Source organism: Nanorana parkeri, unplaced genomic scaffold (genome assembly GCF_000935625.1).
Source record: "Nanorana parkeri isolate BGI_ZX_2015 unplaced genomic scaffold, ASM93562v1 scaffold380, whole genome shotgun sequence".
Lineage (NCBI taxonomy): Eukaryota > Metazoa > Chordata > Amphibia > Anura > Dicroglossidae > Nanorana > Nanorana parkeri.
This window is the reverse complement of record NW_017306648.1, coordinates 1,170,119-1,187,307: the sequence shown is the minus strand read 5'-3', so window position 1 is coordinate 1,187,307 and position 17,189 is coordinate 1,170,119. Positions and strand designations below refer to the sequence as shown.

Genomic DNA, 17,189 nt, shown 5'->3' with positions numbered 1-17,189 from the left:
GACGTGTTATATTGCAACCGCATGAATATAATAATATTCTATTAACAACAATCCTATGAAAAAGTGAATTAGAGCAGTCCACTATACAATCCGCCGCAGGTATTCTCTGACGACGTGTACCCTTTTTACATTTTCAGCGATCTGACCCTCTGCTAATCCCACCCCTGCCCCAATCCAATTGGCCAGCGTGACTGGCAATCATTGAAACCCCGGGTCACTGTCTTATTGGCATGTTCCTGTACTCTGATTGGGCTAGCTGTGTAGCTCTTTCCCTCTGATTAGTCAGCCAGGGTTGGTTTGCTCTGTGGCACGCAGAGGTACTCATTTTTTAGGCTGTGATTGGCCAGTCTGCATTTGTCCTGTTCTTTCATTGGACGGGCTTGGCTAAGTTTCGATTGGGTTATGAGATCCAGTGCTGGTTAGTGACTGGTGCATTTTTCTTCTGCCCTCCTCTCATTTGTTAAGACCAGACACTATTGATGAAAGCATCCCCTTTTTTCAGGGGAGAGAATGAAAGAAGGAATGGAATAGAGCAAAGCTGGAACTGCTGCTGCTGGGTAGTATGTCCCTTTATTTCTGATAATGTTATGTGTTAATATGGATCTGTATGGATAAATGTGCCTTTCTATGGAGTGTGATGGAATGTGTGTTTGCTGCCTGCAGGTTGTGACCGCTGAACCCCCATTTTCCCAGGACCAGACATGGCCGCCTTCAGCCGCAGGGAGTTCTACGAGCAACTACTCCATGGCTGCGTCTTTCCCACCGCTCTGCAGGGTCTGGAGCAGATCTGGGTGCTGCTACTCATGTGCCTGGGCTGTAGGGTGCTCTGGAGGCTGGGTGAGACCTTCTATGTACAACGTGGGAGGCCCAGATATAATGGGGCTTATTCACCAAAATGCGGAAATAAGAACTGTCTAGGCTGTCAATGACCGTCAGCCATTTGTATTTTCTTAGTGTAGACTAGAAAGTTAGAAGGGTCAAGCTGATTGGTCAATTGAGTTCTCATTTCAGACAGTTTGGTAAATACGTCCCTGTGATCAGTAAACATCATTTATAGCCAGATTCAAAAGGTTTCCGTAGTGCTAAAAGAGACCTGTCATGAGGGAAATATAGGCTGCCGTTGCTGACCTTTGTGAGGAAGTTAGATGTCTGGCTGTCATGCTGATAATCCGACTTTAAGGCCAAATCACACCAGTCACTGCACAAAACGCACATTGGCTGGCGTGCGTTGCCCAACACAGTTCTGATTTTCCAATCTTGACACATCGCACTACATACTTTTTTGGGTAGAACTTTATTGAAATGTCAAAAGTGACATTTAATTCAGTTCTACAGGCATAGTGTGGTGTGAGGAGGTTGTTCCATGTCGCATCCTGAAAAAAGTACAGCATGCCATACTTGTTTCAGTGTGAACTGAGCCCGTCTGTGACAAGGCAAATTGTCTTGTCTTGCGTTGGGGCTTCACTGGAAACAACGGCCATAGGGGCGCATCCCCAATGCATGTGGTGTGAATCGACCCTAAAACTTTCTTAAGCTGTCCATACACTGCCCTAATTTTGTCTGAGTCCGTCTGACATGGCCAACTTCAACCTGTGTGTGGCCCTGTTGGCGTTCCTCCATTCCACAAGAGTCAGTTTTTTCAACCAACCTTTTCAAAAGAGCCGAGCCAAAAATTAATGGCCAAACAGTAACGGCAGCCAATCAGAGACACTCCGTCACTGTCAGAATACAATAGCCTGGTAAGGGTGATTCCCCCATCCACGTTTAGCATTGTTAAACGTGGGGCAGAACGAGACCGCTTTAGTATGCAGCAAGTCTGACTTCACTGCTTGATTGCGTGATCCAGATCAGTTAGTCGGGAAGTATTAAAGGCAGTCAATCAACATGTTCCAAAGTAAGTAAGCAATGGCAGCCTGCGTATTTTCTCTCATGACAGGTTCTCTTTACCAGACTGCTTGCACTTTGCAAGTGGTGGTGATAATGAGTGCAGTGGAATGTCTTAGCAGATTGTGTCTGTATGCTATGTATTAGACTGACTTTCATTGTTCTTTCTCCCTCCAGGCCTCCCATCTCACGTAAAACATCTGTTCACAATCGTCGGTGGCTTCTTCTGCCTCTATCACTTCTTCCACTTGCAGATGATCTGGGTGGTCCTCCTGAGCCTGCTGTGTTACCTGGTCCTGTTCCTGTGTCGACACTCTCAGCACCGCGGGGTGCTTCTGTCCATCACAGTCCTTATCTACCTCCTCATGGGGTGAGAAGCCAGTGCACCCCGCATCAGTAAGCCTAAAGCAGCCACAGCAGCCATACGGAATTCATCTCTTACTGAAATCTGATTGGCTGCAATGTTTTTCTGTACTCTGAACATCGTTTTCTTCTCTTTGGGGAGGTCACACAAGCATAATGTCAGCACAAGTTTTATGTCTTGATATGTATCATTCAGGAAGTGTATGGGTTTAAAGGTGAACTATGAGGCGAGTAAAAATCACTCAGCCTCATAGTTCTAGCCAACCTGTGACAATGAAACTGTCACAGGTCGGCTCAATAGATCGGGAAGTGAGCAAACACTTCACACAATAGATCGCTCACTTCTCGATCTATGCCTGCAGAGAGCTGTGCATGTCACTCACGGCTCCCTGCAGGGATTCCCCCCCTCCCCTGTCCGATACTCCAGCGCTGACTGGCAGAACGGACGGGGGAGGGGGCGGGCACAGCTGGCTCTGCCTCTAAATAGGCTGTCAATCCAGCAGCTGGGTGGATCTCGACAGTAATGTCGGGATCCGTCCCGGCTGTGGCGTCTCAGTATACCGCGAGCTGTAGCTCAAACAGAGCAATGCCTTTGTGTCAGAGCATTTAGACCACTGATCATCATGTTATCATTCAAACACAAGCAATAACTCATGTAAGTATTGTATAGTATAGTATACCTTTGCTTTCTTGTCATCACTCAGCCTTTGAAGGTTTATTTTTATTGTGTGACACCACCTTGAATTTAGAAAAATATTAGATCCCCAGTTGTCGCACTATACACACATGTAACAAGGTATAATAAAATGACTATGTTAAGTACAGATTGTATTGTTAAAGCATTCTTGTAAACTGGCATATGGCAAAATAGTGCAAACACATTGCCAAACACATAAATATTGTTTATAAAAGCCATTTGTTAATCCCAGCCAGACATGAAACACATGTCAATGGGCCAATACCCATTAATATATGGTCACTTTATCCGGAGACAAACCCTTATGTACGGTTCCATGTATTTCAAGGCATAGACGTGGCCAGCAATTAGCAGGACGCAACTATTGTAATAGAGACCAGTGGGTAAAACTCAGTACAGTGCATGCAAAAGGGATCCAGAAAGGTAAATTACCGTAATTAATGTGCTATTCCTGTGATATACTCATGGCATGGTAATTATGGTAAAAACCTGTGTATGAGCCATTCAGAAAAATGTTTTCAAACCCACGCATTGTGTCGTTTGCAGTCTTTTGTGATTCAAGCGTTTTCTCTTTTTACAGTGAGATGCACATGGTGGATACAGCAAGTTGGCATAAAATGAGAGGTTGGTACTAGAATCTCCTTTAAATTTCTATTACACCCATAGAGTACTCCCCACAGGCACAGAGCCACCTGTAAAAATCACACTGTATTTTCAGCAAATTTTTGTTTTTTTTGCCCCTGCATAAAGAGAACCTGTCACCATCCCATGACACTAAAGATAAGCATTACAAGTACTTGCATATGCATATGTTTGGCTGTATATATTTGTAATATTTGCCCTTACTGCACTGACAGCATACCTCTTCATTTTAGTCACCTCTGACACTAAGGAGTCTTGATATTCACCAAGGTGCTGGGGAAGTCTCGTACAGCCTGCAAACACTGTAATTGCAGGTCTTCCCAGACCCATGTTAGGACCTTGGTTGACTGCAGGGCTGGGCACAGGGAGCAGCTGCATGCATCTGGAGTGTTTCAGAAATATTACTGGTGATTTCAAAGAATGTTCAAATGAATGCAACCTAAATACAACATATATGCTTATGTAAGTACTTTAACTAGAGATGTTTAAATTAATACGTTCTAGGTTGATGACAGGGACGCTTTAAGAAATAAACATTCTTTTGCTAGATTCATATCTTAAGCTGGTGGTAAATAAAGAGTAGATAAAAGCAAACCTGCACTTTACCCATTCAGAGTGACAGGTTTAGAACCGGGAAGGTAAGGAGAATATAAATACCTACCATGTGCTACCTGCTGTCCTGGTGGTTTGCTGGAGGAAAAGTTGAGGTTTGCCAACATAAACATAGCACACACTAATGATCATTACCTGATGAACAGATCCAGCAGGCTTCTTTCTGTTTGTAAACAAACCGGTGGGGATACAGGGTGCTATCATTGACCAAATGTGGTCAGTGACATCACCCAGGATCCCCGCTGGTTTGTTTACAAACAGAAGGAAGTCTGTGTGGATCAGAACTGTGATTAGTGACAAATGTGTTTTGTTTTTTTTCTTTTGAAATGTCACTTTTGTTGTAACACATCGTACAGTTGTGCAACTTCACATGCAGGTTTAAGGCATCGCACAAGCATGTCATTTAAAGGATTTGTGCATTTCTAATGTTTCACTTTAAGTCTTTTTTTTTAAAAAGCTCCCCGCTGAATGGTATTTTTTTCCACTGGTACATGTCCCCCATGGCAATACCCAGCTACTAATTATTATTATTGTACAGGATTGATATAGCGCCAACAGCTTGCGCAGCGCTTTACAATAAATAACTTGCAAATTGGAAAAGAATTACAAGATACGTCCCACATAGATCCATCCAGTGAACCAAACCCAGGCCAGTGTGCTCATCGCTAGCTGGAAGCCCCTGCAAAATCACTGCCTAAGCCTGCATTTAGACCTGCACGTTCGGTGAACATGCTCCAAAGCGCATTTGGCACACGTTGACGGAAACGTTGCAAAATGATTGCGCTACCATTAATTTCTAATGGCACCCCAAATGCAGTCAGGAAGATGTGCGTTTTTGATATGCGTTTGCATGCATTAAAACGTGGAAGCAAAATCTGCTTTTATCTCACGCGCAGGCCCTATTGAGCTCAACGGGGATGCGCGGCAAATGCGGCACACTAACGTGCAGGTGATTTATCATTCAGGCACTGTGGCAAGATAGTCACATTCACCTCTATACCTAGGAGTACCAGATTTTTCTTTGGTTCTGATATGTGGAAATGGCAGTGGAGGAGTGAATAGGAGGTAAGTGTGTTGCTCCTCACACTCCCTGACCTGTTACTTTTCCCTGTATGGGCATAGTACAGTAGTACAGTTTATATGGGTACATAGCATAGCTTTATAAATTGCTCTTTGTATTCAGTATAAAATATTTCCAGAAATATGCATAATTTTATCCTTAATAACCTATACAGTATCTTACCACCCTCTGGAAATCTCTGGGCAACAAAACTGTTCCACAGCCGGATATTATACTGAAATCATTAAATACGTCCTGTCCCCTCTCCCTTTATTCTCATCATGTCTTTGTACTTTCTGTAGGTGCACAAATGATAGTAGCGATGAAGGCTGTGTCTTTGGGTTTCGATGTAGATCGTGGCATTGTACGCTGCATCCCGTCTCCTGTGGAATTCATGGGATACGTCTACTTTGTTGGCACTGTCATCTTTGGGCCTTGGATCAGTTTTACCAGCTACCAGCAGGCCTTAAATGGGCAGAAGTTGGTAAGGAACTTTAAAGAGGGAAACTGGTGTAACTGGGATGCTTTGGCATAATTAAAGAGAAGCTGTCATGAAAGAGGTATGGGAGCTGCTTTTTCTGAGTGGTGCTATCTTTGGGCTGTCAACCTTATACTGGCTTTACTGTTGGAAGAATCAATAACCCAGAACAGGTATACAGCCAGTACAGTCTAGAACAGGGGTGGGCAAATCTGGCCCTCCAGCTGTGCTTTAAATACAAATCTCAACATGACTTTGGGAGTCATGTCTGTAACTGTCAGTTTTGCAATGTCTCATGGCAATTGTAGTCCCACAACAGCTGGAGGGCCAGAGTTGCCCACTCATGGTCTAGACGGTCTTGATTGTTATTCTGCATACTTGTACAGGTGAGCAAATCGCTAGGTAGTGAAGCGAGGGTTGGGTGATTTCTCTGGTGTCTTAACAAAATGATAACCATGCCCGAAATTCTTACAGACTGGTAGATTTATATCATCAACTGTACACAGGGTCAGTTAAAAATGCTCATTGACAGCTTGATACTACTTTCATGATGCTTCTATACAGCACCTATGTTTGTGTCTAACATCTTATGACCATTATCTTATTACCTTATCATTTCAATAAAAGAGAACAATGGCCCAACTTTTCTTGGCCATAGTTTTTCTTTAGGGTCACATAGTAAATGTTCTCCTGTGACCCAAAACTCAGCATATAGAGGGGTATTGCCCGCTATATGCTGACAGCGCAGAGCCGCGCTATGGCCGGGGAATATTGTCATGATCCACCCTGCCACCTGATTGATGGCTCTCTAGAGCCAGAGCCAGCTGTGCCTGCCTCCTCCCCCATCCCTCCAGTCAGCACTGGAGGATTGGAGAGGGGAGGGGAATCCCTGCAAGGAGCAGTGACTGACAGTCACCGTTCTCTACAGGGACAAGATTGGGATCAGTGGTATGTGATCGCTCAGTTCCCGATCAATAGAGCCGACGTGTGACTGCATCAGTGTCACAGGTCGGCTCTAATTATGGGGATGAGTGCATTTCACTCTCCCCTTAATTCTGCTTGAAAGTTGAAATCCAAGCAGATTTAAAAGACACCACTTACTGCAGCTTGGTATTTATTAATACATCCTTAAATGTGTTTAAATGCAAGCAGTATAAGTACACAAGTTCTCCTGAATTCAGAGCAGAGTTGCCTGCTTCCACTACAATGAGATGAGATGAGATATTGCAGGGGACGTGGCTATCAGCATTGTTACTGCTGATTGGCAAACCTGTAGCTCAATCAGCAACTGGCCACACCTAGTCCTGCTCACTGCTTTATGGATTGGCAGCTCTGCCTCTGCTGCTGTAACCTTCTCACTGTGATCTACAGTGTCGGGGGGGGGAGTGTGTGAGACACAAACAAAGGAGTATTTGTCTCAGTCAGGCAAGTTAACGGAAGTTTTATGTTTACTTTATGAAGCTTGTAAATCACTTAGTACGGTAACTGGATTTGGTACTTATTTAGACTGTTATACAGAAGCCTTTAGTAATACTTTCAATATTTTCTACAGACAGTAAAAAATAAATAAAATAACAAGAAACAAACAAATTAAAAGCAAAAATCAGAAGTACAGTATGTCATTTTTCCAATACAAAACTGGTTTCTTTTATGAAGTTCTTTCATCTCTCAGCCTTAAAAGAGAACTATGAGGTGAGTGAATTACACTCATCCCCATAGTTAGAGCCGACGTGTGACATTATAACTGTCACACGTTAGCTCTATTGATCGGGAGGTGAGTGAAAACATACCGCTGCTCACTCCCCGATCACCTCCCTCCAGAGAGTGATGACTGTCAGTCACTGCTCCCCACAGGGATTTCCCCCTCCCCTCTCCGATCCTCCAGCGCTTACTGGAGAGACGGACGGGGAGGGGGTGGGCATAGCTGGCTCTGCCTCTAGATAGGCAGAGCCTGCTGGATCTCAACAGTATTGTTGGGATCCGTCCCGGCTGCGGCGCTCTCAGCATATAGCGGGCAATAGCCCGCTATATAGTGAGTTTTGGGTCATGGGAGGATGTTAGTATATGTGCTCCCATAACCCTAGAGAGAACTATAGGGTAAAAAAAGGTTAAACCATAGTTCTCTTTTAAAGCCCTTTCCACAATGATAGCCCTATAGCCTGCACCAACAGTGACATGCCTATAATGTTGTGGTCTTATGCTTTTGTTAAGGTTGTAATGGTTTAGAAGTTTTATTCAACTTACATTTTTTTATCTAATCTTTTATATGTACCTAAACAGGTAGTACTGTCTGTGACTAAAACCTCTGGGCAGAGCTGTGCAGAAGGTGAGGGAGGAGTCAGTTGTGTGTGTGCAAATTTGTGCTTGAGCTTTTGAGCTCTATAAACAAACCTTTTCAGCAAAACAGATAACGAGAGCCTGGAAAGTGTGCAGAAGGAGCTTAAAGCTTTCAAACAGCATATAGAAAAAAAGTAAATTAAATAGACAAATCTTATTGGTAGCTATTGGCTACGCAAATGCATTACCTTTTAGATACAGGGCCTCATACTTAAAATTAACTGACTGAAGTTCCTTCCCTCTGACTTGACCTGATTCTCTTTTCTTTGTGTTTGGTGCAGACATTCAGCTGGGTTCGCCGTGTGCTGCGCAGTTTGATTCTCAGCATCTTCTGTCTGCTGATGTCCACTTGTGTGTCTCCATACCTGTTCCCCTACTTCATTCCTATCTATGGAGACCGGCTGCTGAGGAAGTAAGTGTTTTTTGTTACTTTTATTCTTTCTTTTTAAAATTGTATTTGCTCATATATGGGAAAATGTAATCACCTGTTACCCAGACAACCAACATATTCTCTACCCATGTGATGTATCCGGATCTCTCTGCTGCCTTCCAGCTGGAACTGTCTCTTGTTCCTGGGATCATAACTATTATCTCTATCCTGAGTCTCTTTCCCGTCCTTATCCTTCTTTATCACTTCCTCCCTATCATTCCCTTTTAACCTCTTGGAACCTTCTTTATGCTTTCCTCACAATTCTCTCCCATTCTGCCCTCCCTCTGGTCCTCCTCCTCCTCCTCTGGTCCTTTCCCTCCCTCTCTTAAGGCATTTAATCTTTTTCTTTCCACATCCTTCCTCCTCTATCCTGCCCTGTCTCTCTTAATTCTGCATCTTCTGCTGTTTCTGGCCCCGCACTCTCCTAAACCTCTATTTCTCTTCTGTGTTCCATCCATATATCCTGTCAGATGGGAGATATTTGTCACCAGTAACAGATTCATAAAATTCAACTTACATTGTCCTATGGAGTTACTCCCTTATTAGTGATTGATTATCAGCAACATGTTGGCCAGAAAGGGAGTGATTTACACTAATGATAACAGGAGCTGCATTTCAATGGTTTTGTTGCAAACATCTCATATCTGCCATACAAACTCTGACACTGAGAAAACATCTTGAAGTGCGTTTGGAGGGAAACGTGTCAATATGTTCTTTTCAAAATAACAAACATTTATACTACATACAGTATATGCAATGACCAAGAAATGATAACTATAAAAGTTCAACCATTTCGTATTAAGCAGAGGGAACTCGGGGTGGTACATTGGGCTCCTACGACTACCTATATTACTTTAATTGTAGCTTGAGAACTAAGCTACGTAGTTGCAATTTGATTGTTTATATTCAGGTTATTTCTTGTAGTTTCTTTTATCAGTGGTGATCAACCTGGATCTTTATTTGGACCAAAGCTGTGCAATGCGGATTGTGTGACTGTTTTATATAGTGTAATGGTACAGTTGACAATTCTTTTTATTTACTATATGCTTTGAAAACCTAACAAAGAATTTATAAACAGATACAGTGCACTTGCCAAGTAAATTAGATCACTATGCAGAGGGATCAAAATAAAAAGTGTGATCGGCCATCTGTGAGAGGCCGTCGGTTTTATTCTCTCTCTATGCCTGATACCTAATGTCTGATTTTCAGAGTTCTCTTTCTTTTTCCTCTCATTCTGCTAACATGGATTCTTCAGCAAGAAACACAAAGCCAGGTATACCGCTCTATCCTCTGTGAATCGGCATGTGCCACTGATCATCTCATACCGTTTCCATCTGTCTCTTCTTCTATCTTGTATTTAGTATAGCCACCTTAGCAGAAGAAAACACATGTAAACTTTACAGTAAGATATACTGTAGATGGCTTTGGGGAAGTAAAAACATTAACATGTTTTCGGAAATGAACAGAAAGAGTAGTTGAGCTAAAGAAGTGGTTGCCTAGGAAGATCTGTTCCTGCACTCTGACTTCCTGTCCAGATAGGGCACCTAAAAAACATGCCTTTTTCGTGTGGGTTTTTTTTTCCGTGCTCAAGCCTTACATGCATGCAGAAATGCATGTAAAATTGTTTTTTTTTAAATGCCTAAAAAAATTCCAAAATGCTCAGCTCAAGTGTGAATGGGACCTTTTAATCAGCCTGAAATGACTAATAAAGTGAACAAAGGTGGGAGGAGAAGCGCTCCAACTGAGTTTTACCTGTCTAGCAGGTGGGGAACTGGCTGGGTGGGGGGAGATGGTGTACTGGGGTCTAGGACCGCTTGGGTGAACAGTGGGTGATGGTGAGGCAGGATTGGGAGAGGTGGTTGTTGGGGAGGGCAGCCCTGGGGCTTAGGTTAGAGGGCAAAACCAGAGACACAGAACAAAAACAAGGAGAGGGGCCGTGTGAGATATGTGACAATGGGCATAAAAATTTATGTACGTGACAACTCACCGCAAGGAAAGTGGTGGCGTGCAGTCATCGACAGGAATGTTGGTGTAGAAGATGGACAAGGCTACAGAAATAAACAATTTTACTTAAACAATCTCATGCAAATTTATACCACAAAAGGAATCAAAACATATAAAGCAATATATTTAGTATTTGTTTTAGGAGAAGGTATACAAGATGATGGCCTAAAGTTCTCTAAAGGTGGGAAACCCTTTGAATTACATTTATAGGTACCATCCTGACTACATATGACATTTCTCATGCACCTCTGTATCTGTAGGCGTATTCTTTCAACCAGTACAATAAGAGCAGTGTTGAGTGCAATACCAATAAAGCTTTGTTTTCCTGCATGTGAATCTATTGTCGTGTTTGGCTGCACTTTTGCATGCCATCCTTGTTTTATTTTTTAATTTTTTTGCACTATGATACTAAATATACTTTTTCATATTCTACTTCTCTGCTCTACATCTCACTCATCTTTATTTCTGCTTCTCTTTATGGCAGGGGGTTTGTCGTACGGTAAGTCTGTTGCTTCTTTCCAGCTTTTCTTTATTGGGAAGAATGTGACCTCCATTCAGACATGCTAGTTGACTGGCTGCCTTGCTGATCCAAAGTCTTCAGCTGTTTTTTAGTGGCTGGCTTGGAAAATTGTGGACCTGGAGTCCTGACCTAACTTTGCCTTTATTTGCTCCTTGCTTATTCTGGGTTTGTGAATCGGATAATAGTGAAGCCAGAGACAGCTATGTAACTAGCATTTTCAGAAGGAGCTTTGACAGAAGTAGTGTACATATCTCTCTCAGCACAGGTTTCCTTTTGGACAAATGTAACCCTTTCCTGACCAGTGGTCACTGAAATATAGAAGGCCTGATTAAATAAAGTAGAGCTAAACTCAATTTTTACACTTTGCCCCATCTGCATGCATACTGCATGTACATCTTCTATATTTTTTTTTTTTATTATCCTAAAGCCGTTCTCTTGCTGAGATTCCATTGTTTATTTTAGTCTATGATGTCACCTACACATGCACAGTTTAACCTGCATTCATGACACACTGTCTGTGCTAGGATCTTCAGAGCGCCTTGACATGGGGATGTAATCATCTGTTTCTGGCATAGGCGCTTGTTCTGGCATGTTTGCAGAAACTCCTTACTATGGACTATGCATTTGCAAGATTGTAAAGTAACTGTTTTGATTTTGGGAAACAGTTAAGTCACTTGGATCAGTTTATCAATCAGTATCAGTATGCGCCAGTTATAACTTGTTTATAGCTCTATAATTATTTACCTAAATTATTTCGACATTGTTTTTGTTGCACAGGGTAGAAATTACCCAGCTTATGTTTTCTTTCTTAGCTGTTAAATGGTCAAGAATGTTTAAATAAAGGCATTTTCATTCTTCTAATATTTTTAACTATAAAGTTTTTTTAAATTTAATTATTTTATATTTTTTGGTCTGACTTTTACCAGAAGAGCCCCGGCTGACATTCATTGTGCCTCACTTTGTATGAGGCACAGCAAGGACTGAGTAGATGTGTCTGTATTAATAAAACAAAGCCATGTGATCACTATAATTGCCTCTATGGAATAATTTGGAAGTGGCGTTATAGAGAAACAAGAGGGAGAAAGAACAATGGAATAGCATACAGTATGCAATAATAAACTTCAGTTTACTGACTGTTTGGTCTTCTCCCCAGGTGGCTGCGTGCTTATGAGAACGCCTCGTCATTCCGCTTTAGCAATTATTTTGTGGGTTATCTGTCAGAAGTGATGGCAGTCCTGTCTGGAGCGGGCTACACCGAGGTGAAGGATCATGTTCATTGGTGAGAGTTGCTGTCTGTATATTTATTGACAGGAAGTTTTCTTTTTCACTTTCTGTATTGTCCATCCCCTCCATATTGTTGTTAGGCCATTTTCTACTTTGTTACAGCGCTTGGTAGGCCATCTTTCATGCCTGCATGTTTATTATTGTCTTTTAATGTGCCATTGAAACGGCAAGATGATCACAATGGAAAAATTGGGCATGTTGGGTTTTTTTAATCGTCTGGCCAGCCAAAGCCTTTTGAACTGAATAAACGAACACTGCAGGAACCTAAGCCTATATGTCAGTGAAAAAATAGAAATGGATAGAACATAATGCAAATTTGATGATATATCTAAATAAAATATATATCAGCACCCCACACTGTTTGTTTTTTTTCTTTTTCATTTATAAAATAAAATGTTGGATTTACACTTGAGAAGATGTCTCGATTCTAAGAATTGCTGTCTGTCTGTCTCAGGGACCTGACTGTAACTCGTCCTCTGAATGTAGAGATTCCTCGCTCTATGGTCGATGTGGTGACAAGCTGGAACTTGCCTATGTCTCGCTGGTTACACACATGTAAGTCTCTAGGAATCGTATATGAATAGGGCTCTATTTTTCTTAGGCTAGAATTGGACATACACAGGTCTTCTTTCACAGAGATGCCATCCTGTTGGAGTAGGCCCTCTCTTTTTGTTAGGGTAACTTAAAATTGTCAGTACTTTATTGGTGTCAAACAAGGTGTAGCACTACAATAGCAATGTTTACAGGTACCTTTTTAGATGCCTTCCCAGCATCTTGGATGACCCATCTATGGAAAGTTATTTCATTTCATCACTCCAATGAACTTACCCCTTGAGCTTGTAGTTTGACATGTTTGGTATCTATTTACTAAATGTAACCTCATCTTTTATATTTTGCAAAAAAAGGGTATTATATTGTTTCTGTGCACTAAAATTAATATGCATGCATTTTTTACTGAAAATTTGGTTTTGATAAACTATGGCGCTAATATGGTGTGACATAAAAATTGAAACTATCACCATTTTATTTTCTAGGGTCTTCGCTTTCGGAAAATATATGATTTTGGGTGGTTTTAAGCAATTTTCAGGCCTAAAATGTGCATTTTACCATGTGTGCAACAAATGTAAAAATGGCTTTGGCCACAAACGTTTTCAAATTCTTGGCTAGACTTACCGGTCTTTTCTGATCTTCTCCTTTTCAGATGTCTTTAAGAATGCCATGAAACTCGGAACTTTCCATGCCATTATAGTGACATATGCAGCAAGTGCTCTATTGCATGTGAGTGTCTCAGATTTGTACATCGGTTACAGTATAGCATGAAAAAAACTCATGGATGCTATTTGCTGTTTTCAGGGAATCCATTGTTACTATATGTACTATGTTTTTATGTGCTTTCCAGGGTCTCAGTTTCCACCTGGCAGCTGTGCTTTTATCTTTGGGATTCCTAACGTACGTGGAACATGGTGAGTCCATGCACAATTCCTATAGACAGATGTGTATTGCTGAGACATTTCCCCAAATTGAACCTATCACTGAAGACAAATAGAGACTGTCTTCTGAATATGCTAGTTGTCTGGCTGATCATTTGTGTTCAGTTCTTTCTAAATCACTGATTTGGAATAATGATGCTGATCAAGAGCTCATATTTAACTTGCAAAAAAGGGAAGGCAAGTGCTGGGACCTGGTATTGTAGAAGCACTGGATGGGGGGCACAAAGAGAAGTGTGTGTGTGTGTGTGTGTGTGTGTGTGTGTGTGTGTGTGTGTGTATTCATATAGCAAAACACACTTCTAGGTAAACATACTTCTCCACATATTCTTTTATTCAGGAACTTATTGCAGAGGATTAGGCATTCAGTAGTGGTTTCTGGTTTCTACATAAAGATAACTGAAAGCAGCATTGTGGCAGAACAGTTATACTTTTGTGACCTGCATCAAACCTATTGATGAATGAGATGATCTAAAAGTGATAGATGCTCTTTACTGTTTGAATATTTTGTTGTATTGTTTCAGTCCTCAGAAAGAAACTAGCAGATATCTTCAGTGCCTGCATCCTTTCCAAGAAATGCTCTTTGAACTGTGCCCACCGCAACAAGAAGGTGAGACTACATTAAGCATCCTGGCGCCAACTTTGATACGCGTTCTTTGAGTTTGTTCATGTTACTTCTATGGTGACGGTTCGCTATATTCTTCTTCCTGTCTACAGGGTTTCCTTGTCTACCTGATAAACATTCTGTTCGGTGCTCTGGCCTTATTTCACCTGACGTATCTTGGCTCGCTGTTTGACACAGACTCTGAAGATGCCAGCGAGGAGGAGGTAAGGTCTCGGCAAAGTTTGCCTGTCTGTTTAAAACACAGAGATTTTTTATTTTTTTGCGTTCAGTGATTTGCATGTGTGAATACTGTAAAGAAAAACATACCTGGTGATCTTACCAGAAACACTGCCCGCAAGGATTTCACTTCCTTTACAGTGTGACAACGCTGAAACAGTGCCATTGATATGGCAGTCAGCATTGTCACCTAAGTATTGGCTATTAATGGCTGCACATGACCTGCAGCTAAGGACACCCCCCCACCAGAAGGGCCCGGGAAGCCAACACAATGTTTCCTGCCAATTGATTTTGGGTTTGACAAGACACCTCCAGAGGGGAAAACTTTTTAAGGTTTTAACATTTCTTGGATTTTGGTTTTGGGCTTTTTATCTACCTAAAACAGATGGGAAAAGCAACAAATGTTTTTTCATGGTGTCAGGTACCAGATTGCTTATTAGTTGCTCTCCAGCAAAGATGAGGATGCTCGGTGCGAATTCAGTTCGCCCGCCACACTCTCCACCCGACATCAATCTGTGGTGTAAGTTGCACTCGGGGCATTTCCTGCCCCTTTGTGAAGTAACAGCAGGGCAAGGAATGCACCTCCCCGCAACTGATTTCAGTTTTCAGCAGACATTGGCAAACTGATTTAACACCAAGCCAGCCTGATCACTACTCTCCACTTTAAAGGAATTGAGAATATGTGTTTAACTATTTTTTGTGACCAGTTTTTGAAGCTTAGATACTCAGACCAAGTTTAGCAGCTTCATTGTGCACCAGTTAAATTGACAATAACTCTATGACTAAGTTTTTATTTTGACATCAAACCTGAGAACTAGAAACACACACAGGTGTGCACTCTTATTTCTCTGCTGCAAGGTTAATTAACATTCTTACAGCATTTGGAATTTTTCAAAGGCATATTGCAGTCATACACGGTTAAAGCCAATTCCACCCACAATTATTGATTCAGTGTAGGAGGGGAACAAAAGAGAGAATCACTTGTCTTAAAAAGAGAGCCTGTCCTGAGAGAAATACTAGGTCTTCGCCCCCTGGGGATCCTTCTAAAAATGCTTATTCCTTGGCTATTATACTAATGTAGTTTCTCTAATACTTTAAATGATTGACCGCAAATAAACCTGTACATCAAAAGTTTTAACCTCTCTGGCTCCACGCTTGTTCTGAGTCAGTGACTCAGAAAGTATTGACAGAGGCAGCCAGTGAATTAACATTTTCAGCAGGAGGCCAGCAATGGCAGCCTCCATATTTTTCCGTAACACTGGTTTCCTTTAAATTTCATGGCGACTTGATTTCCCTATGATTTTTGTCTTTGACTCCACCACAAGGCCTTATTATGGTTGTGCCAGTTGGTTCAATGCAGTAATTCTGGTGGGGATACCATGACATTGGTGACCTTCTTGGGTGGAGTTGACCATTTAATTGTTAGCGGTTTCATTATATTTCGGTGTACAGAATGTGAATATTCTGTAACATGTTTGTTTATCTTATCCTTATTTTTTTTCAGGGGTACGGGATGGCACACACTGTTAACAAGTGGTCTGAGCTGGGCTGGGCTGGCCATTGGCTGACTTTTGTATGCTGGGTGTTCTATCGGCTTCTTGGCTAAGAGGAGGACACTGCCAACGTTTGCAGCGTGCTATCCACAAACAAAAACTTCTCCACCTTATGGGTGTGACCAACTTCTGCCATACAGATTTGCTGAGCCGATAAGGTAGCTGGGCAGAGTTGCACAGGGGCAATTTATGCCTGGATGGTAAGTGAACGGAATATGAACACTGGGACCATACTGAAAACAGCCTGTGTGCGCCATTGACTGCCAACAGACACACAGCACCATTATCATATATGCACATACTGCCTCCCGTGATCGCAACGGTCAGCTATCCATCACTAGCGGTATCTGAAAAGGTCAAGCTGTCTGTCGATTTCTGTGATTCTGCCAATAAAGTTTTTGTTTTGTACAGATTGGGTGGTATATTTTCCTATAAAACAGATTCATTAGTGAACTTTTTTGTTTAATTTTAAGGAAATCTATGAAAGCTACCGTATATATATATATATTTTTATATGTATATCAATAACTATCACACAATATATACATACCGTATATGTTATAATATATGTATATAACATTCACACAGAACAAATGTATACAGTTTCCGAGGAAGAATGGCTCTCACCCCATACTGTTTAATGCAGTGATACACGTTGCCCCTGAGTTTTAACATTTATCAAAACATTTTGTATAGAGTAGAAGCTTGTTTTGTTTTGTTTTTTTTTGCTGATTGGGCCTGTTTGGGGTGATTTCCCTTTGCATCCTGGACCAGAGACACAACAGGAAGTGAGGGAAAATCTCACCTCCTGTTCTGGTGATCCTTGTAAAGTTTGGATTTGCCATCACTCACTGCTCAACACTACAAATAGACAGTGTTAATCTTCCCAGGGGGGCACAGATGACAATTAAAATGTAACAGAGGTTTATTCTTTCCCCATTCTATTCAAAGCCACAAACATTTCTGAATCCAAAAAACTTCCATACCAAGATCAGAC

At 41.7% G+C, this 17,189-nt stretch overlaps 1 protein-coding gene across 3 annotated transcripts; it reads left to right on the top strand.

The window, feature by feature from the left end:
• Positions 1-451: 451 nt before the first annotated feature.
• Positions 452-16,578, top strand: PORCN (porcupine homolog (Drosophila)). 3 transcript variants are annotated; one of them, XM_018559162.1, is made up of 15 exons: positions 452-557; positions 664-837; positions 2,062-2,254; positions 3,525-3,568; positions 5,561-5,742; positions 8,355-8,485; positions 9,759-9,776; positions 10,992-11,006; positions 12,181-12,306; positions 12,766-12,866; positions 13,513-13,589; positions 13,711-13,774; positions 14,323-14,408; positions 14,516-14,626; positions 16,144-16,578. In XM_018559162.1, exons 2-15 carry the CDS (start codon positions 702-704, stop codon positions 16,243-16,245), a joined length of 1,386 nt encoding a protein of 461 aa, XP_018414664.1. In that variant the 5' UTR covers positions 452-557; positions 664-701; the 3' UTR covers positions 16,246-16,578. The 3 variants fall into 3 exon arrangements, with proteins under 3 accessions (XP_018414664.1, XP_018414662.1, XP_018414663.1); XM_018559160.1 differs by lacking the exons at positions 9,759-9,776; positions 10,992-11,006; XM_018559161.1 differs by lacking the exons at positions 9,759-9,776; positions 10,992-11,006 and having other exon boundaries at positions 458-552; positions 662-837.
• Positions 16,579-17,189: the final 611 nt, after the last annotated feature.

Excerpts from the sequence above, each read along its gene's own strand:
- PORCN (XM_018559162.1), top strand. The coding sequence starts at position 702 with ATGGCCGCCTTCAGCCGCAGGGAGTTCTACGAGCAACTACTCCATGGC. Across the intron at positions 838-2,061 it reads TAGGGTGCTCTGGAGGCTGG|GCCTCCCATCTCACGTAAAA; the intron begins GTGAGACCTTCT and ends TTCTCCCTCCAG. Across the intron at positions 13,590-13,710 it reads CAGCAAGTGCTCTATTGCAT|GGTCTCAGTTTCCACCTGGC; the intron begins GTGAGTGTCTCA and ends TGTGCTTTCCAG.